Genomic DNA, 23506 nt, shown 5'->3' with positions numbered 1-23506 from the left:
TATACTTATTCATAAGTTAATACTGTTGATTTTAGCGCTGGACTGGACGTTGGTGACTATGATTACACTTCACTCTCTCCTCCTCTTCCTCTTCTTCATTTTCTTCACAATAGATCATCTCAGGCACATAACTCCAATCCTTATTCGCGTACGATATCAACTTCTTCGCACGCTTCAACATTCTTGTGACTCCTTCTCACTTAATTCAAGCTCTGGATCAGAGCTCTTCTCACTCTAACCTAAGTTATCTACACTCCAGGGATAACATGGAAGAGACATCATTATGTTACAAACACTTTTCTAATACAGTGAACCAGAACCCACATAACACAGTTCAGTGGAAACATTCCTTTATCACGCAGTTATGAACGTAAGCCAGAACTCTCGTAATCCAGTTCCACGGAAGGTCTCACTCACCTAGACCACGTGGGTGAGCAAAAAAGACTTCGATCCCAGGTGAGCCAGAACCCCCATAACACAGTAATAGAGTTCTATTAGGGTTCACACTCACCTAGACTAAGCAGATGAGCCTGAAGCCCCATTTTCTTCTATAGTGAGCATTTTTTGGAGGCATCAGGAACAAGTGAGCCAGAAACCCCAATCTCCAACAGTAGAATTCTATGGAGGCTCTCCTGACCACTCATTCATCACGCAGTGATGAAAGTGCGCTGGAACCGCCATTTGTCTCAACTGCTACCCATCTCCATAGCTGTACAACCATTGAAGACTTTTTAATGTTGTTTATTTTGTCTAATCTGAATTGATCTTGGTATAATGTTTCTGTTGCTGAATCACACAACAGATACCAGAAAGAGGCTTAATACATTTTGCGGCAAATTACATAATATACCACGATCAACGAACTAAAACTAAATAATAGTCTTCTCTTGCCATTGAAATCCTGATCTCATGTACATTTTTCCTTGATGCTAATTTGGTATTTTTTTTTCTTTCTTTCTATTTTAGCAGGGAACATTCAAAATCCTATCGGGTAACAATATTCTTCCTTGTTTCAATCATTACTTTCATAGTCGGAGAAATTCTACGAGTCTTTATACCGAGTGAATTTCTATAATGACATATCAGAGCAATGTTGAAATTAAGTAGTTGAAAGAAAGAAACAAGTATTTGTTCACATATGTGAAGAGATATGTAACAAATATAAAAGGCACTACAGCCAACACAAAACCAAAGGAAAAAAAACACACATAAAACAAATACAATAAAACAAGAGTAACGAGGAACCCGATCTTTGAAGTCAGCTGTTCCCTCGAAATTCTGCTTGCAATAGATATCTTCATATCGCTGGGAATTTTGGCAACTTGGCTTCGAGGCCAAATAGTATCCCAGTTATGTCTTTAAAATTTGCATCGACGAGAATTTAAATCTAAGTCACTTTGACGGCTTTGTGTTTTTGCGTACAGAGAGAGAAAAGATTATATATATATATATATATATATATATATATATATATATATATATATATATATATATATATATATATATACTGTGGGTAGATTGAGATTTTCCCTAACATTCCATGTAATGTCGCTAGGGAAAGAGACATCTAAATCACAAAGAGATATTTTCAAAAGTACCTGGGGCCATTCCAGTGCTAGTGTTCTGATTCTTTACTTTTACAATAATGCCGAGCTTACTAAGTTACTTGACCTAAGTTCTACTGTTATTCAAAATAAACGATTTAAGCATTAGTATGTGTCAACATAGTTATTTGTGTTGTCTTCAGAACTTTTAACTAAACCGAAAGCAAATGAAGAACTACTACTGCTACTACTACTACTACCATTATTTATACTACCACTCTAACTACTACTACTACTACTACTCTTCTTCTACAACAATAAAAACAAAGCTTACTACTAGTACTAATAATTTATAAATATTTTGTTCCAGCTCCGGATGAATTTTTGTTGTTCTCTGAGGGCATAGAGATACGGATGATTGGCCGTGGACGGACACCTGATACTTCTGTTTACACGATTGTAACATCTACAGATGCAGATATAGAAAGCTTTGCCTTCCAGTGGCCATATGTATATTTCATTACTCGTGATGCAAGGTAAAATTTGTTACCGAGGTTTCATACGAAGAAAACTCGTTATTATGCATTAATGGCTTCAGGGCTGGATAAACATCTTAGATAGTAGGGCTATAACCATGGGCCCTCATATTTTGTAGGCCCTCCTTTAACAACTCAATTCTATATTGAATTAACCCTAAACCCGGACCATAACCATAAACCTTTAGCCTTAATCCGGCCCTGAATATTGCAATCGTGTTGAATGAATGGTATTAGAACACATGTCTAAGAGACGGCCATTAAACTATACATGTTCTTGTAGTACAAGATGCCACAGTCTGGAGAATATGCATACAGGCACACTAGATACTTGGACGGGCGGACAAGCGCATGGAGTGTTGATGTTTAAGATGTTGAAAGACATCAAAATCAACCGATTACAGAGTCAGTATAACTCCCTTGGTGAAATTTGAGAGAGAGAGAGAGAGAGACAGAGAGAGGGAGAGAGAGAGAGAAAAAAAAAGAAGATGATGATGAGTAATTTGACCTAGTTTAAAATTATTTTCTAATCAGCATGTGGATTGAAACAAATTATCGCAAAACACTACATAAAAACGCAAAACACAACATAAAAACGCAAAAGTGCATACAAATGCAAAACACTACATAAAAACTCAAAACTAGATGAAAACGCAAAACTATGTAAAAACGCAAAACATTACGTAAAAACGCAAAACAAGGCAATTCTACATAAAAACGCGAAACTACATAAAAATGCAAAACGCTACATGAAAACTCAAAACACTACATAAAAACGGAAAACACTACATAAAAAAGCAAAACACTACATAGAAACTCAAATACGCTTCGCGTACTTCTGAGAAATTGGCAAACTCTCTCTCTGTTAAACAGTTTTGTAGATAATGGTTACTTTATAGTCAGTTGTATATCAGATTTTATAATTCCATTATAGTTAGTGAACATTCGATGCTTTAAACTTTTCATTTCAAGGATAGTCTGTATAAATGAAACCAACATCATTGACTTGTTCAGTGTCTCACCATCCTATTGCTAACGCCTTTTCAACGGGAACATTTTGAACTGAGACCTGATCGTGTCTAGTACCATAGCAATTAGCCAAGCATTCGCAATACTTTTTGGTGAAATACACATATTTCGAATTTCCTTCTTGATCTTTTATGCAAGTCACTTTATCTTCTTTTTAAAATCTGAGATAAAACTATATTCGTGTTTTGTAAATCACATAAGATCACACTGCCAAAAAGTGCAAATCCCGGATTAACAATAATTGCATGATAATTAAACCAGGTTATATTACATATGCATACAGACATGTGTATATAATTGTATTTGTCAACCTCGAGTGTTGTTTTTTTAATCGCATTGACAAGTTTCACTAAAAATTGCAGCGTCCAGTATGTTCAAACATGAGTGACAATTGAGAAAATTCTGTTTTGGGCCTTGAGCCGCGTTTGCTTACTCCTGCAAACAAAGTTTGTGCAGAAATAATTATAAATGTGTACAGAATAATGAAAAATTGTTGTAATTGCCTGAAAATCTAATCAGACTAAATAAGTATGCATACACACAATTTGTATTAAACTTCATTTGTCTTCCTCATCAGGTTTTTGAATAATGTGCTAAAAAATTCTTCAGATGTCAAGCAAGTTAAAACAAATTTTTACAAAATTGAAAAGCTCATGTAATGGTCTAAGGCTCTATTCAGATCGTCTACAAATGAAAAGGAAAATGAACATGCAAGCACAATTTCATTTGTCTAACTCAAGTATGCCCCCAAGCGTATGGACCTAATGCAAAAATGCTTACGTGTAAGTCCAAACAATCAAAACGTTGAAAGAAATGTGAAATATTGCTTCATTTGCATGAAAATCTAATCTGGACATTGTCATATATATATATATATATATATATGTGTGTGTGTGTGTGTGTGTGTGTGTGTGTGTGTGTCAATTTTGACTTGTACCGGGTGTGATTTTCGTTTTATCTTGCTGGAAAGTAATTTACAGCAAAAGCCAGGCCCAATATGTAAAACTGAACAAACGATATTCTGAAATTACCTTCATACTCACCTGGTAATATATGTATAGATACAAACATGGCTACGAAATGTACATCTTGAATGGTTTTTGCTTGACGACTTTAACATTGTGTGAACAAAGGTCAGAAAATTGCGATCGAAAAAAGCTGCTATGTCCTAAACTCTAGTAAGTTCATCTACATATGAAACCAAATAATGCAGTCAAAATTAATTTGTCTGTGTATATAGTGGTTTTATGCAGTCTTACTAACAAGGTTTTCGGGACTTAAGGACAAACGGACATAAATGTAACAAGGTTTTCCATCTACAAGTTGTGTTGTTATGAACTGGCCTGCTAGCGCATTATGCGATGGTGGATCAGGCTCTATGTTGTTTATTTCTATTGATTGGTCCTAACAATGTACATATACCCGTATCTGCTGTCACATTATGCAAAACAGATATGGGTCTATGCAGCTTGCAGTTGCATAAGACTTACAAAATAGTATATACGGTACACTGTTGACATCTCACCTCTGTCTGCGTTGGTTCGAGTCTAGGATTCGGCTGATGTGGGTATGTGAGAAAGCTTGCCAGTAGCTTCTCGTGGGTCGCTGGTTCTTACCGGAGTTTTCCTGGGTTCTTCCTCCACCATTAATACTGGCCGCCATGCATAGCTTATCGTGTGCTGAAAAATGCAATTAAACCCCACAACAACAACAACAACAATATTGACAAAAACATTGACTTAGCTATTTTAAATACCGTGGTTCATAAAATCTGTGTGGACCTATGCATGCCTCACTGGACTATTGGAAACAGCCAATCACTACATCTTCTAAACAGTCAATCACTATATCTTGTAAATAGCCAAACAGCCAATCACTATGTCTTCTAAACAGCCAATCACTATATCTTCTAAATAGCCAAACATCCAATATCTATATCTTCTAAACAGCCAATCATTATATATTCTAAACAGCCAATCACTATATCTTCTAAATAGCCAAACAGCCAATCACTACATCTTCTAAACAGCTAATCACAATATTGTGTAGACCTATAACCATTCTCGGATTCTTCGAAGCATAAAATCACTATCTTCTAGACAGCCAATCATCATAAGTAGACCAATGTTTTCTTGGATTCTTCTAAACAACCAATCACTATCTCGTCGAATATGCTTGCGGCTATTCATTTGCTAATCATTTTGATTTCTTGAATAGTCGATCATTCCGTATATTTTAAGTAATTGATACCATACATACTTAAACATAAAGTATCTTTATTTAATCTTCAAGAATTATAAACAATATATTTTTATATTTCATAAATCAAAAACAGTAGAAGCAGGCTTCGCTCGATCAGCATATGCATGGTCACAAAACGGGACATTTTCGCATCAACGATTAAAATGAATCTCTGGCATTTGGGATTTTAAATCATAAAATTAACGTTAAGAAATGTTCAGCGAAGAGAATAAATGTAAAGTAAACCTAGGCATATCGTTTTCGTTTGCTGCCGACAGTGTATAATGACCAATATTTCCTATTTTGATCTCTTGGGATGTCTTACTTTTAAGAATACTTGGTTTTATTGTCGACTGTGTAGGACTGATGAGATGGAACAAATGCGTTTGAGAGGCTTTTGATCTCGGAGTAATTATACCAATAATCCAGGAAACGAAGATTTTAGATGTAGTTATTGTAATTGTGCCCCCACCCTTCCCTATGACTTGCCGTAGGCAGGCATTATTCGTTCTCCGTCTGTCATTCAGTGTTTGTAAGCGACATATATTGGGAAGTTTTTAATTAAATATCACTCTCAATTCGATATGCAGAGGCCTCAAATACCTAGTTATGTTCTGGTGACCTTGACTTGAACCTGACATTATTTTATATGCTGGTACAATTGGAATTTTCTAAGACCAGATTAGGTTCTGGCGATCTTTACTCATCACACTGTGACTCAGCTTTGCCAGCCAAGGTTCCGATATGTTAACCGTATCTACATCTTCGTGTGTCGATCAGATATTTCATTGATTTGTCCTAGCGACATCTGTTGAATTTCATAGTTGCCTCCCTTTGTATGTAATGCGAAATAACCAATAGCGTGTATCAGCAGTGCTTTGTACATTGGCTGAAAATGTTAGGGGCAACTGACTTCTAAAGGATACTTTGTATGTTTAACATCAAAAGTATGACTACGTACCAGAGAGAAGCCATTACAGGAGTATCTAATGGAAAGGATGTATTTGTACAAACACAGACCAGAAATCGAAAACTGCCTATTTATGAGTCCATTCCAGCTGTGCGCACCCCTTCCCTCGATCATGTAGGAAACTTGGTTAACGATGATGGCTGTCTACGAGCGAGATATTTGGTGACCTCTGAAATCTTGCCAGACCTAATTGGATACGTAGATTTCTTGAGAGAGTCCAATGACTATTTAGAGTTTGATCATCTAGACCAAATTTTCTAGGCGACGAGGCACCATTTTCTGCCTAAATGAATAATTTTGAGGCAGATGTTTCCGTTATCTTTAGACAAACCTGACATATCGCATAACTGTGCTCTGGAAACCTTGATTCGATATTGGGACACTTTGTGCCCAGCAGTGGACAATAGTTTACATTCAAACATTCGGCCAAGACTTTAAACATTGTGTAATTTCTACGTCAAACTCTGACAAAGTTTTATATATTTGATGTAATAATGATTTCGTGTTCTTGAGACAACTGCTAGTGTCAGAGGATAACATTGAGTGTTGTTGCTGGGGAGGATATTTTTTGTCCTGGTTGGAGAGATATATGTCGTGGCGGAGGGGGGGGGTAGTTTTGCTGTGGCTGGAGGTAATATATATCTAAGCTAGAGGTGATATTTTTGTCGGGGCAGTAGGGGATCTATGTTTCTGCTGAATGAAGAAGAATAAAGAGTTACTCTCTAGGTTAAACCGTTGTCGCCTTTTACCAGCACACAACGACTAGGGTAAGCTAACCTATCGAGATTCTTTAGAAAGTAACACATTTGATCTTGATTGCACGTTCAGTCATTACAATTACAAATTCTAGGTATATGAACTTGTGTTTAGAGTTATTAGGACCATGTGTTTATGCAAGATGACCTAATGCTTTTGTTTTCATCAACATTAACCTTGTTTCCTGACGAACGTTAGCAGATTCCATTTTGCATCGTTCGTGTATATTGTATTTTTATGCCTTATTACGTCTTTTTCATGCCAGTTAAGGAAGTGGTTCAGATATTAATACTGCCACTAATATTTGTAGTGGCTGTGTACATACTGACCAGTAGAAAATCACTATGAATGTTAATAAATTGGTCATCGTAGTTCAGGGTATGCTTCGTACAGAGTACTTCCATCAAAATTAAAACACACTCTACAGCAAAGAATAAAATTGTCATATCATAATGAATGAACTCTAGGAGAGCAATTTATAGAAATCTGAAAATGTTAGAAGACAATGAAATGATAGCAACATATTTCTTGAGTACACTGGATATTTATGACAAAATCATAGTTGAAAATGCCATTTCATTACATCGTAAGCTATTGAATGTTTTCTGAGTTGGAAATGCTATTTCTTTACTAAATAGCTTCCATTTCCTTACCACATAAGTTGTAAATGCCATTTCATTGCTACAAAATACCATTTCATTACTAAATAAGTTATTGAATGTTTTCTGTGTTTGATAAAAAAGGAGACATATTTCGATTTTCTGTACAAGTGCTTCTCATTTGAAGCGAGATGTGAAAGGTCGATAATGATACGAACAAAGTATGAAATGAAGTACGATTTCTACTGCACAAAATCACTACTCATATTCGGCTAATGCACAGTCGATACGTAAGTCACGAGAAAGTTGCCACTATTCTCATTTAATTATCAGTTCTATCATTAGAGTGCTCATGCATGTGTGTATCAACGCCATTCTGGAACATATGCGAAATTTAATTGTTTGAAATTGGTTTTATACGTATATTTAGTCCGTATTGCCGTGTCGCAAGTAGCCAATACAATTTTGGGCGTGTTTTTAAACTTGTATCCAGTAGACGATTTTCTTAGGTGTACTGAGTCGTTTTGAGGTTTCTTTACTTTGAATATCACATGCTTGGATCAAAGACTTTTGGACATCACAAAAAGGGAATGTAATAAATACTAAAGTGCTCCCAATTTTTGTTTTCCAACGAAGGGTAAAAACGTATTTGATACGGACGTACGGTCTATGAATGTGTCGCTGCCTCAAGGCCTCGCTGCGTCTCTTCACCGTAACAGACCACACCTAATCGAACCTCTAAAAATTCAAATTTGTTTTTAATCCATGCACACCGTGTATAAAAAGAGAGGCATCTAGTGAATGCAAAACCGCATACATGGAAGGAAAATAACTAATTAGTTATAGCGTATCAGTAAGTTTCGGCCTGATGGCATTGACTTACAGCTTTATCGCTGCGCTACGTTCAACTCGCTCTTTCCACAAAGCCAGTCGGGTAGCCGATTGGTCTGAAGAGCTTGCCTGTACCGATCACTGCCATCTCACCTCTGTCCGCGTGGGTTCGAGTCTCAGGCTCTACTGAATGTGGGTATATGAGAAATCTGCCGTAGCTCATCGTAGGTTTGTGGTTCTCACTGAGGTTTTACCTGGTTCTTCCTCCATCATTTATACTGGCCACCATGTACTGCCTATTTTGCGCTGAAAACTGGCGTTAACCCCAAAGCAAAAACACGACACAGATTGAGAACAAAACACGCATGTCGTTTTGTACATGTATCCGGACAAATTAACAGACCCAGTAAGTCAGTTTTGTATCAATGTGTTCATCGCAGTAATGATCAGTGTGAAATACTTGAGGCCAATATTTAATTTATTCGCGGAAAGTCGATACGATTATTGCATTTGCAGTGGGTATTAAATTTGTCCACGTAGGAAATTGCTAAAGTCCCAATTGGCAAGTTCAAAAAACAGCAGTCACAATTCCTTTCATGAAGAGAAAAAGACAATTCTAAAAGACAATTGTTTCGAACAATTTTTTGCCGTTTTAAGAGCAGAATGTCATAGCGGCCCATTAGGACAATATTTTCAAAGTAGCCGCTTGTAGCGTTAATGTATGTGACACTTGACATACAGCATTGCACGAAGATGATCCCTTACTATATATCAAGCAATAATACTCATGGCTATATTGATCCGGACTCCATCCAGCAATGCAGAATTGGCAATCTACCTTTGATAAGTCACCTGTAGAATACACTGCATAAGAATATAATCATGGAATAAAATAAATTATTCCGGTGGATGAAGGTTCTTGGTGGACTCCCACCAGAGATGCTTTAAATCTAGCAGCACGTTCTAGATTTTTCCTAAATAGTATGGTACTTGTTTGACCCATCTGAGGAAGTATTCGTGTTACATGTAGCTGAGATCAATGTTCAAAATGAAACAAAACATTGTAAATACCAGGAAATAGTCTGCCAAGACAAGATATTAACATAAAGAAATTCAAATGTCTTGTAACACATCAAATATGAATGCAAACGTTAGTGTGTGATGAATATGGTACAAAAATAGTAATTCGTGACATTGTAAAGAGGAATGATATTGCATGGACAGAGTACTTTTTGTGTCGAGGCGAATTACCTACAAATCCGTGTCATTTTGGTCTCCAATGAAGAAATCAAAATTGTAATGTTTGGAAAGATCCACAAAACCTGTAAAACACCAATTCAATTCTCCAGTAAAAGCGAGTCCTAATCCATCGATTGTTTTGATATGACATCCGAAACAGAAAGTGATCGGTAAATATCAGTTTGCACGTACGAATGATCATCTCTGACAAGGTATGTGTTCGCTGCTGCTATAAGTCTGATACCAAAATAATGTGCAATGCTTAAATGGAACATAAATGCAATCAATGTACTGCCACAAGGTTATACTTTCGATAACAAGGAACCTCTTCAAAAACTTTGATAGCCAAAATCAACCAAAAGATGTTCTGACTACTCGAATTACTTAATGTCCAAGCCGAAAACCGAATGACATGTATTTACGAGGTATATATCATATCTGATCGCTACAACTTGGAAAATTCCACGATAATTATACTTACATCGTAAATGCTTACCAATGACGTACTTTGGCCAAGAAAAGTATGAGTTATTTCGTAACCTCATCGGTCGATATAGTAGTAACATTCATACAAGAACAGTACGTACAAGTCCGCTAAAGGAAGCAAACAACACATTTACACTGCAAATAGTAGATGATAGTACCTGGTGAACTGACAAATCAAAACTGCGCACATCAGTTACTAACGTCCTTGCATTAGGATGCTTTTCAAAACTATTTACAAAAGCGCATACTTTCTCTGGGACTTAAACAGACGGGCACGCGATTTTTCTCTTATAATGTATCCGAATTTTATAAAAATGAAAACTCTTTTAGATTTCCATGCTTTCTTTAGATGGCACATAATTTGGTAGACTTCCAAAGTGACATTCTGGAACTCGTTCACAAGTTCGGATGAATCACCCAAGTTTTCTCAGAGTTAGGAGAGGTTGTAAATCGTATTGATGTTAATACTGATGGGAAGTTGGTATATTACCTTTATGAACCAACAACGTATTTCTAACAAAATTTCAAACCTAAGATATAATATGTTCATTAGGAAGTATACTGGTTCAGAACATGTTCCTCATACAAGGTCAGCACTGGTGGAAATGATTGGTATGGTACAATACACGGCTATAATGTAGCTGGCAAGATGGTGCTGTTGTTGTTCTTGTTGTAGGGTTTAACGCCATTTTCAGCACAAGATAGACTATACATGGCGGCCAGTATTAATGGTGGTGGATGAACCCGGGAAACCCCTGAAAGAACCACCGACCCACGAGAAGCTACTGGCAAGCTTTCTCACATACCTACATTGGCCGAACCCGAGACTCGAACCCATGCAGACAGAGGTGAGATGGCAGTGATCCGTAACGGTGAGCACTTTAGACCACTCGGCCAGTCAGGGCCCCAAGATGGTGCTGAGTGACCAAGTACTCCAGGCTGTAGCTGGCACATGAAAGATGGAAACATTATACCAAAAGGGATATCTCTGCCTTCAAACCGCGAAACCGTGATCGATTTTATAATGTACGCATGTACCTTCGTTTCAGTGCAGTGTTGCCAGGATTGTACTATACAGATGTGCAGATGTGATGAAGATCATGAACTATGTCAAAATCATCTTGTTGTATACGTTGCCAGATATGAAATAGTGGCATAATGTGATAGCATTGTATCATATTGTAATATAATTCGTGATTCATTTAAAGCAATGGTTCCCAAACTTTTTCGGGCCACCGCCACCCTTGGTTATCCTCAGTGCCCCCTACATTACCAAGTAACAAGCACTATTGAGCATTAGCACCAACACTCGGAAATCCCACTGCCCCCGGGAGGGGGGTGGGGGTGGTGCGGTACCGACCACTTTGGGAACATGTGATATAGAGGCACAGAGGTACAGGTCCAGTCGACCTTCCGGACCTGTTTGCAAATTTCTTCCGTGACAAAGTACAGACCATTAGAAATAAGCTTCTTAACAAAACAATTTTAATTGACTCGTCGTCGCCACACAGTTGGGATATAGAATTTAAGCGGCAACAATTAGCAGCATTTAAACCTGTCTATATGTATTTAGTACGTATAATCCTGATGAAGAGTGCACAAAAGTCATGTGAACTTGATCCAATTCCAACATCACTGCTGCTTGAATGCTTAGATCCAGTATTGCCTTCACTAACTGATGTTATTAATACCTCTCTCACATGCGGAGAATTCCCATCATTTTTCAAAACTGCCGTTGTAAAGCCTCTGCTGAAGAAACCAACACTCGACCATAACGATTTAAAGAACTACCGTCCAGTTTCTAATCCCCCATTTATATAACAAAATCTTAGGTTGTTCAATCCCAGCTTGTATCTCATCTGAATTCAAACAGTCTTTTAGCAATGTACAATCTGCATATCGCCCTTGCCACAGTACTGAAACTACTCTTCTAAAAGTAGTTAAAGACATTCTCGTTGCTTTGGATAGCGAAAAGATTATAGTCCTCACCCGCTTTACTGCAGCATTTGACACAATAGACCATGATATATTACTTCATCGTCTCCAGCATGTATTTGGCATTCACGATACAGCCTTACTGTGGTTCAAGTCCTACATGGTCAACAGGACACAAATTGTGTCTGCAAATGGAATACACTCCAGCCCAGTTCATTTATGTTGTGATGTTCCATAGGGGTCTGTTCTTGGACCTGTTCTTTTCATTCTATACACTCAGCCGCTCCCAAGTGTCATACATTATCATCCAGTGTCTCACTAATTGTGGGTCCCCGAGTGGCCAAGTGGTCTAAAGCGTTCTCCGTTACGGATCACTGCCATCTCACCTCTGTCTGCGTGGGTTCGAGTCTAGGATTCGACCAATGTGGGTATGTGAAAAAGCTTGCCAGTAGCTTCTCGAGGGTCGGTGGTTCTTCCCGGGGTTTTCCCAGGTTCTTCCTCCACCATTAATACTGGCCGCCATACATAGCCTATCCTGTGCTGAAAAAAGGCGTTAAACTCAACAACAACAACAACAACAACTCACTAATTGTACGCTGACCACACCCAAATATACAAATCTAGTCACACAACTAAAGTTTCTGCTACCATCCAAGGTGTAGAGAGGTGCATTTCTGATGTGAAATCATGAATAACATGTAACAAGCTGCATATGAATGATGATTAAACTGAGGCCATTCTGATCACAACACAAAGACTTTCTCATTCACATCCTTTACCTCAAACAATAAATATCAGCAACACCAGCAATAAATTCACACAGTCAGTAAGAAATCTAGGTATTACTCACGACAGTACTCTCGCATAGCACCAACATGTCATGAACATATGCAAGACTGCATATCTTGAGCTGAGACGCATCAGCTCCATTCGCAAATATATTTCAGTTGATGCCACTAAAACACGCGTGTGTTCGTTAGTATTTTCAATACTTGACTATTGTAACTCAGTTCTGTCTGGTTCATCTCAATATCAACTCAGAAACTTCAAAAAGTTAAAAACAAAGCTGTTCGGATCATAATTAGAGTACCACGGTCAGAGCACACCTCCCCCTGCTCTGTACCCTACACTGCTATCCAGTCGATCCAGAATGAAACATAAAATGTGTTCTCTGTACTACGCTTCAACATACCTATCTGACCTCACCCGTGCGTACACTCCAGCAAAAACTTATAATTTTCTTCTGACAATATTATACTCATTATTCCCACTAGAAAAACGAAGTCATATGGATAACGTTCTTCTGCATACCAGGGCCCAGCGACATGGAATGAATTACCCACTGAACATAGAAGGACACGGTGATCACATTCAAGAGTGCTCTTAAAACTCACTTAATTAGACTGCAAAAACAAACTTAACGACCTAATAATGTTTCCTATCTTAAATATTTTCAGCATGTTTTTTTATGTTTTTTAATTTCATGGTGTTTGTTTTTTTGTAATCATATCATTATTTTTGTTGTTTATGTTAAAAGTTTTGTCTATGTTGCAAAGCGCTTAGAGCTTCTAAAGATTATGCGCTATACAAAGTCCTCATTATTATTATTATTATTATTATTATTATATAGTCGATGTGCAAAGTGGTTGCAGCATATAGCTCTTCTCGTGAGACAAAACATCATGCAAAACGTAGAAAACATAATGCAAAACATATAAAACATCATGCAAAACGTATAAAACATCATGTAAAACGTATAAATATATTGAGATATATATTGTAATTTAATTAGTTCTTAACCTTTTGCCCTTTTTATATGTGCTGTCACGTTTAGGCCTCCAGCGTTGATAATTTAGCGGCCCAATGAGTCCATCCCCAATATAATCTAAGGTTAAAAGGTTTAGCGGCCCAATGAGTTCATCCCCAATATAATCTAAGGTTGAAAGGTTTAGCGGCCCAATGAGTCCATCCCCAATATAATCTAAGGTTGAAAGGTTTAGCGGCCCAATGAGTCCATCCCCAATATAATCTAAGGTTGAAAGGTTTAGCGGCTCAATGAGTCCATCCCCAATATAATCTAAGGTTGAAAGGTTTAGCGGCCCAATGAGTCCATCCCCAATATAATCTAAGGTTGAAAGGTTTTTACTGTGTTTGTTTTCCTACCCCATTCTGAATTGTCGTTAATTTGTTTTAAATCAAACAGAATTTCGAGTCAAAAAGGCAAATATTATTTTCGACTATGGTTCTTTTCTAGTTTATTGATACGTTCTTAGTTTGGTTCCCGTTGCCAGGTAACCGTTTGTTCGATTCACAAGCCTAAATTGCATTTCCAAACAGGGTTGTACTCCCCTCCTCAGGTATGGCACGTAAAAGATGGTTTCCTCATTCATCTGGACGGTTTTAATTGATCTTTGCCATGGGTCACTCTATTTTGTCCTTTTCGTGTATGCAGTATGTAACATGTGTTGCTTATAAAGTGCAATTATGTCTTTGATTGTCATGAAGGGCTTTTCTTACCACTGAATTGGTATACAATTCAACCGTTTGAATAGTTAAATTTATATACCAACATTGATATCCTAGTTTTGCCTTCGAAATATATACGCATCTTGTCATTTGATCTTTAACTGTGGCTTTGAGCTTTGACTGTGGCTTTCAGCTTTGACTGTGGCTTTCACCTTTGAATGGCTTTCAGCTTTGCCTGTGGCTTTCAGCTGTGCCTGTGGCTTGGAGCGTGGCTTTGATCTTTGACTGTGGCTTTCAGCTTTGACTGTGGCTATGAGCATGGCTTTGATTTTAGCGAGAAAAACCTTGCAAATTACAATGTTTTATGAATTCCAATGTTAATGTTAAATTGTCTATGTTGCCAACTTTCCTCACTAGGTTCCGATGAAAGACAACTACGGGACAAGTACCTATGTACTAAGTAGCTGAAGGCTTGCATTAACTTGAATTTGAAATCCAGTTTATGATTAACAAATTGCGATAAATCTGTAAATGTTTACACATGTAGAGAAATATCAGTATGCTAAATTGTGCTTAGTCATTATTGGGTGAATAGCAATGATGATGTTGACATTCTCTGACAGATAGTTGATGAGACGGTATGTTCAATTCATAGCGACCTGAAGAAGAAAGGACCAAAAGAGACCCATCATTTTCCTAAAATGAAATCCATTTTTGAAAGAATTTTTAACGATTTTTAATCTTAATTGTGTTATCTAAAAGCTCAAGGTATTTCAAAGACTATGGTTTTGACCTAGATGAATGAAAATTGTAGCTTTTAAGAATGACATTTTTCTCGCTTTCTATTTTTTCAAGCCAAGCTCTGTACCGTAAATCTGTGAAAAGTTCACAAACTGAAAAAATCACCATTTTTGACACACCCGTGAGGCTAATACAGCTTTATGACAACCGTCTTTATTGGGTTTCCTATGACAAAAACAATCTGACTGTTAGGTCAGTATCCTTGGATGGAAACGAAACAAGAATACACTACGAAAGGAAATTGGCCATTCCTAACGCCTACGCTTTCGATTCTTACGGGTAAGGTTACATTTCTATCTATCTATCTATCTATCTATCTATCTTTCCATCCTTGTATGTATATGTATGCATGTATGTATGTATGTATGTATGTATGTATGTATGTATGTATGTATGTATGTATGTATGTATGTATGTAATTATATCTATCTATCTTCTTATATCACGTTTATAGGCTCGAGAAAACAGTAACACAAGAAAGAGTGAATACAACAAGCTTTGCAAAAATACAATAATTTATTTCCATGGGAAAATTCTGTAAAAAATGCAAAAATATGAACCTACGGTTTGTAAAATTAAATCCAAGAATTTTTTTAGTAGTCCTAATAAAAAATGTTTTACTGATTTTAAGTTCGAATCCCGACGAAGAATCCAACGCGGGAGACAATATAGTATGCTGTAACATCTGGTGTTGAAGTTTACAGTTCCTTGTAGAAACAAGAATTATAACTCCAGTTTTTGATAGCTGAATAAATTTGTATAAAAGCTGTCCTTATTCAACAATTTCACATGAACACATGTATTTTCCAGAAAAATAACAGAGTTAATCCTTTTCAATCCAAGTAATTTGAAATAAGACTAAATAGCGCAACATACAACTTTCAGTGTAACCGCCCAACTTCTACAGATAATAATTCTCCAAAACAAAGGTTATATCGTCTTCTAAAACGTAAACAAGGGATCACGTGATCATGTTCTGGAAGTTCGTAGAAATTAGGTAATTGTTAAAGATCACGTTCATCCAGTGTGGCCCTAACGAAAACCAATCATTTTACTCTAACAAATAAAAAATAATAGTTTATATCTTAAACTCGAAGTCCCATCATGACCTTTACAACAACCAATCATTTTAAAATTAGAAAAGAATTTGTTTACGTGGTTGCTACAAATTTTGAAACAGGGTCAGGATTTAGATCAACACCTGGTGATTATAAAACGAACAGTCAAGGCAAAACTATTTTCTGAAAAAAAGTATCATCTCTAGTGAACAAATTTATATTACAATATCATGTAATGAAGTATATATATATATAAAACTGACAGACAATTAAATTGAACAAAATATATATTAAACCAGATATTATAATTAAATCAAATATACATAACACTCTCTCCATAAAGAAAAAGAAAGATGTATACATAAAGCTTTCCTTTTCTAACATACAAACAATACATGAGATTTAAAAGAACTCGAATAAATTACACACAGTGTACAGGAAATAATACATTGTTATACACGGGAAAGTTCGTCTGCTATTAAATTATATATTTCCTTGATGTGTCTGAGGTCAAGATTATATTCCTGTAACAACTAACTCAACCTTAATAGTCTTTGTTTTTTTTTATCCTGCCAATGAAAGTATGAGGGTTTTGGTCACTAAATACAATATTCAAAGAAGGAGCTGAACTTAGATAAACTTCAAAATGATGTAATGCCAATATCAAAGCCAAACATTCCTTCTCGAGTCTTGAATCATTTTTTTTTTGGTGCTTATTTAATTTCTAAGAAATTAGCACACTGGATGATCAATACCATTTTCATCTTCTTGAATTAAAACTGCTCCAACCCCAACATCACTTACATCAACAGACAGTTTAAAAGATTGGCTGAAATTTGGAGCTGTAAGAACTGGCGCGCTTTTAAGTATGTCTTTCAACTTGTGAAAGCTTCCTGACTTTTATTAGTCTAAAGGAACTTATTTTTCTTACTGAATAAATTGGTCAGGGGTTCAGCAATTATAGAAAATTTAGAACAAAGTTTTTGATAGTATCAGGCCATACCTAAACATCGCATCAGTTGCTTTTTATTAACAGGCACGGGAAATTCATAGATAGCCTTAACCTTAGCATATATAGGTTCAACATGTCCAATTCCCACATTGTGTCCTAGAAAAGTTACACTAAAAAGGCAGAACTCACTTTTAGATAAATTAATTGTCAAGCATGCATCTGCGAGTCTATAAAAGAATTTCCGAAATGTTCTTTTCAGTTGTCGTTGTAGATAATGACATATCGATGTAAGAATCACAACTGTCTAGACCAGAGGTAATTATATTCATGAGACGTTGAAATGTACTCGGCGATTCTTTCATCCCAAACGGCATTACTTTATATTGGTAAAGTTCATCTGGAGTCACAAATGCCGAAATTTTCATTCCTCTTTCCGTTAGTGGAATTCGCTAAAATCCTTTCAGAAGGTCAAATTTGGTGACATACCTGGTATTCTCGATCTTATCAATACAGTCATCGATTCTTGGTAATGGGAATCAATCTGTTTTTATCACACTATTCACCTTCCTATAATCAGTACACATACGGAAAGTTTTATCCGGTTTTTGAACAAGTATGCATGGAAAACTCATGTCACTTTCACTGGGTTCCATAAAATCATTATCTAGCAAATATTAAATTTCTTTTTTCAAGTATTCTTGTTTGAGAGGGTTCATCCTGTACAAGTTTTGTTTGACAGGTTTAAAATTTACAATTTCACCGTCATGGAAAATTATATTTGTCCATGTAGGAGCATCTGGAAATAAGTGATCATATTCAAATAATAAATGTTTAAGTTCATTTCTTTCTTGCTCTTGCAAATGTGAATGTTTCTGGTCCAAATATTTAATAATTTCTGACTTCCGAAGATTTGTCTCTCCAATATCGGTAGAATCCGATTATATTCCTTCACTTTAATCTACACTGAGTGGGACAGGTACAACTAAATTAATTGCATGTGTAACCTGGGTGGTATCTCTTTCAATATACTCTTTTAGCATGTTTATGTAACAGAATTGTTTTTGTTTACGCCTCCCAGGAGTATTTATGATGTAATTTAGATTATTTCCTTTCCTGTCCCGAGTGGCCGAGTGGTCTAATGCGCTCTCCGTTACGGATCACTGCCATAACACCTCTGTCTGCGTAGGTTCGAGTCTCGGATTCGGCCAATGTGGATATGTGAGAAAGCTTGCCAGTAGCTTCTCGAGGGTCGGTAGTTCTTTCCGGGGTTTTCCCGAGTTCTTCCTCCACCATTAATACTGGCCGCCATGTATAGCCTATCGTGTGCTGAAAAATGGCGTTAAACCCAACAACAACAACAACATCCTTTCCTGTCAACTGTGAAGAGACAATAATACTTGGCCTGAATAAGGTTTTGTGGTATTGACAAGAAAGTCAGGACCATCACCAGGCTAAAAACTCCTTTCCTTTGCGTTTTTATCATATCTTGACTTCATTTTTCACCGAGTTGAGTGTACCACACAAACCTTTGACAACTTATACTTAAAATTAGATCATAATGAAGAAGACTAATTTCGGAATTTTATTAGAAAGAAGTTTCTCATTCAATAACTTCAATAGTCCAGGCACAGTGTGTCCAAAAACCAGTTTAAAGGGACTGATACCTAAAGATTCTTGAACTGATTCTCTAACAGCAAACAATATTAAATGAATGTCTTCATCCCAATCTTTACCGATAACAAAACAATATGATCGAATCATAATTTTTCAAAAGTGGATGACATCTTTCTCATGCCCCACGGCTCTCAGGGTGATAGGCAGAATATTTGAATTGTTGAATGCCTAAGTCGTACATAACTTGCTGCAAAATTCTAGACATGAAATTTGAGCCTCGATCAGACTGTTCAGACTTGAGAAGGCCAAATTGAGTAACAAAAACTTTATCAAAGCTTTTACTATTGTTTTAGATTTTATATTCCTGACGGGAATTGCCTCTGGATACGTTGTTGTCACACATATACAGGTCAACAGGTATTGGTTACCTAACTTGATCTTAGGTAACGGACCAACACAATCTACAATAGTTGTATAAATGGTTCGTCAAAGCCAGGAATAGGTTGTAGATGAGCCTTCGGAATCTTCTGATTCGATTTTCTTACCATTTGAAAGGTATGACAAGATGTACAGAATTTACCAACATCACTTATGATTTTTTGGCCAAAAGAAGTGAGTTAAGATCATGTGATAACCTTTATTGATCCCTAAATGACCAGTCAATGGGGTTTCATGGGCCAGACTAAGTATTTTCTGTCTGTAATGTTATGGAACTACAATTTGATAGTTCACTGACCATTCGTGATCATCAGGTACCTCGGGAGGTCTCCAATTTACGAACTTCTGTAGATTCAGTTTCACTAATGGCCGTTTGAAACAAGCAGGAGATCTCGGGATCTTTCTCCTGTTCGAAAAGTGATTGTCGTTTATCACCCCGATTAGAATAAAGAGAATGAGTCGTTAAAAGAGGATCATGTGAGCAATGCCTTCTGATTAATCAAAACAAGGAGTGAAAGTGACCCAATCAAGAACCTGACGAATACATGTGTAAGCTAAAGGAATACGTGGGGCCCCGAGTGGCCGAGTGGTCTAAAGCGCCGTCCGTTACAGATAATTTCAATCTCACCTCTGTCTGCGGCGGTTCGAGTCTCGGATTCAGCCAATGCGGGTATGTGAAAAAGCTTGCCAGTAGCTTCTCGTGGGTCGGTCGTTCTTTCCGGGTTTTTCCCGGTTCTTCCTCCACCATTAATAGTGGCCGCCGTGTATAGCCCCACAACAATAACAACAACAACAACAAAACTAATACTTTCCTTATTTACATTATTCTCAACAGTTTTCTTTTCCATAGCTCTGGTAACTGCCCAAGCTAGGAAGAAATCAGGGAATTCTTTTTCAATTGGATTGACGTTCATAAATGTCCTCAACAGGTAACACAGAGACTGTTCCGACTGTCACGAGTCCTGAGACTATGTATGTTGACAAATTTCCACAATGGAGAGGAACATTAACAAAACCGCGCTCTACTCCCTGAATAAGAACACTTTCATTAGAAGAATACTTGACAGAGAAAGGCAAACTAGCTGACAATTAAAGACTCTGAGAAGCTCCTGTGTCCCTTAAAATCTTAATAGGGATAGGATTGGCCGAATCACTCAAGAGTGATATAGAACCCTTTGATATGAATGGTTCATAATTCGCCATTATAAAATCAGACTGGAGTTTATTGGACCCAACAAATGTATTGTTTTCAAGACATGACCGCGACCTTGACCTCTTAGCCATAAGAGCATCTAAAATAGGTCTGTCTTGATTCTGATGCCTATTTTTCAATTTGTAGCAATCAGAAATAACGTGTACATTTTTCTTGCAATAGGCACACGTAGGAAGAGACAAGGATTTTAACTCAAGCTTCTATGAAGTTTGATTTTTAGAAGTTGTGCCAGTTTGAGTTTTAGGCGGGCATGCATTAGGCTGAAATATTTTCCTGCCAGAAAACTGTTGAGTAGAAGTCTTATTTACAAAAGGAACATTATGAGTTAAAGAATACTCATCAGCAGCACGAGTTGCATTTTCCAAGGTTTCAATCTGATGCTGGTCAAGATAAGACCCTAATGTCACTATGGACACAGTTTTTGAAATCTTCAAGTAATACAAGTTGCTTGAGACTTTCATGATGTCGTTCAACTTTCTTGGCTAAGCAGCATCTACATGGCAAATTCGACAAGAGTTTGTATAGCTTTGTTCTAAAGTTTCTTAAGTTTTGCCGATAAGTTTCAGGGACTAACTCATAATCCATTAGAATGCATTCTTGAACCAAATTATATTTACCACTTTGGTGAACTGACAGCGAATTGTAAATATCACTAGCCTTACCAGTGAGTACACATTGAAGTAACTGAGTCCAATGCTCCCTTGGCCATTTCAAATTTTCAGCAACGTTTTCAAAACGAGTGAAGTATTTGTCTATTTCTTTTTCTTTGAAAGGGGGCACTAACATACTATTATTTGCAAGATCAAAACATAAATTTGGCTTTGAAGTATGAATGTGTTGTTCACTTGCCAGTTCCATTTCCTTCATTTTACATTGGTGTTCCCTCTCTTTCTCTCTTTCTTCCATTTGAATTTGTCTTTTTTCTCTCTCTTTCTTACTTATCTAACTGCATTTGCATTTGTTTTTCTTTATCTCTCTCTCAAATTGCAACTTTATTTGTTATTTTTGTAATAACATTTGTTCTTTGTCTTTCTCCAATTCATTTGTTCTTTTTCTTTTTCCAATTGCAACTGCATTTGCATTTGTTTTTCGTCGCTATCTTTCTGAAGCTCTAGCTTCCTCAACTCCAATTCGATCTTGTATTTTAATTTAAACAAAAACAACAATTAACTCTACGGTTTTTGATAGCTAAATAAATTTTTATAAAAGCTGTCCTTATTCAACAATTTCACATAAACACACGTATTTTTCACACAAAAAAATAACAGAATTAATCCTTTTAAATCAAAGTAATTTGAAAAAACTCTAATCGAAGTAATTTGAAATAACTCCAAACATCACAACATACAACTTCCAGTGTAACAGCCCAACTTCTACTAAGAATAATTCTCCCGAATAAAGGCTTTATCGTCTTCTAAAAAGTAAACAGGGGGTCGCGTCATCATGTTCTGGAAGCTCGTAGACATTGGGTACTTTTAAAAAACACTGTCGATTCCTATCAATTTCTTGCAGGTATATCTTGATGAAAGTTCGTTCAAGTTTGCAGGGCCGGCTAGTAAACGGCTACCCCATCGATAGGGAATGGACTCTGGCTTTAAACCCCAACATAAATATCTAAATATCAAAAATAGGGTGACAAGGATCAGAGGAAACTTGGACTAGGCAACATGCTTCACTATGAGTATCGATTTTCCTCCCAATTCCAGACAACAAATGGATCCTGTTTAGTGTCAATGAACTAGTTCCCACAAACCGTACTATTCACATATAATTGTAAATTCTGTCCTCTTCTAGACAGGTTGTAAATAAGCTTCGTACCCTACTATACAGGATGTAATTCATCTTCAACTGAGCATACCCATAACAGCTTTAACTTGGAGTTTGATATTTGGTATTTACAATAGTGAAATTGATTTTGTAGTTTTCTTTTCGCGTGTTAATTCACCACCACTGAACAAGGTGTCCTATAAATTCAAATTGTTTAACCCCTGCCATAGCCTTGGACGGCTGTACTGTAAGATTATTCTCTTTGAAAATGTCAAGTACCCTTCAAACCTAATCTATGTGTTTTTTCAAGCGTGCGATGTAACCAAAATTACGTCAAAATATTCGAGTTAAACATTAAATAATATATAGTTTTACATACATGGATACCATATTCATTAGTGTACCATAGGAAAATATTCGAGAAAACATTAAATAATATATAGTTTTACATACATGGATACCATATTTATTAGTGTACCATAGGAAAATATTTGAGTACTGTATTTCTAAAGTAAGAACCTAGAATTCTTATGTTATTGTACTTTTGGGAAACCTTTAGATCATAAATGACGAAATTATTCAGTGATTTTAAATTTATTACGATGAAAAATAGCTTCCACCAATATTTTGAACAATTTTGACACATATTTATTCAATGCCACAACAAAGGACTACATTCATAGATACAGAGATCGCGATAGTCTGGCAAAATGAATTGAACTGGACAGTCTAAATGCAACGTCTGGTTTTGTGTTATTGTACCGTTATTTGAATTATTAAGATATACAAGAGTTGACCAAATCAGTTTTCAGGTTTGGGGTTTATTTTCAAGGTTGTTGTATGTTACTGCATTTAATCTGTAATATTTGTGAAGTTAATGTGTTTTTTTACTCATCATGACTGCTGTACATTTAAATTCATCTCGACCCTGTGTAAGATAAGCAATTTTATCAACAGTCTATCGAGAATAAGTAAAGTATATTATTTACATTATTAGTAGTAGTAGTAGGAGGAGGAGTAGTTGTAGTAGT

At 36.5% G+C, this 23506-nt stretch overlaps 1 protein-coding gene across 1 annotated transcript in view; it reads left to right on the top strand.

Annotated features, from left to right (window-relative positions):
- The window catches only part of LOC149787303 (uncharacterized), a 107782-nt gene that overhangs the window by 20894 nt on the left and 63382 nt on the right, over window positions 1-23506 (top strand). The window contains exons 4-5 of the mRNA XM_089977840.1: window positions 1915-2080; window positions 15488-15712. Coding sequence (XP_089833966.1) covers window positions 1915-2080; window positions 15488-15712 — 391 coding nt within the window. The remainder of the gene's footprint in view (window positions 1-1914; window positions 2081-15487; window positions 15713-23506) is intronic.

The sequence above is a fragment of the Sinohyriopsis cumingii genome, chromosome 12, assembly GCF_028554795.1.
Source record: "Sinohyriopsis cumingii isolate HCF-2022 chromosome 12, ASM2855479v2, whole genome shotgun sequence".
In the NCBI taxonomy this organism is placed as follows: domain Eukaryota; kingdom Metazoa; phylum Mollusca; class Bivalvia; order Unionida; family Unionidae; genus Sinohyriopsis; species Sinohyriopsis cumingii.
Note: the sequence above shows the minus strand (reverse complement) of the source record. Positions and strands in the feature narration are given on the sequence as shown.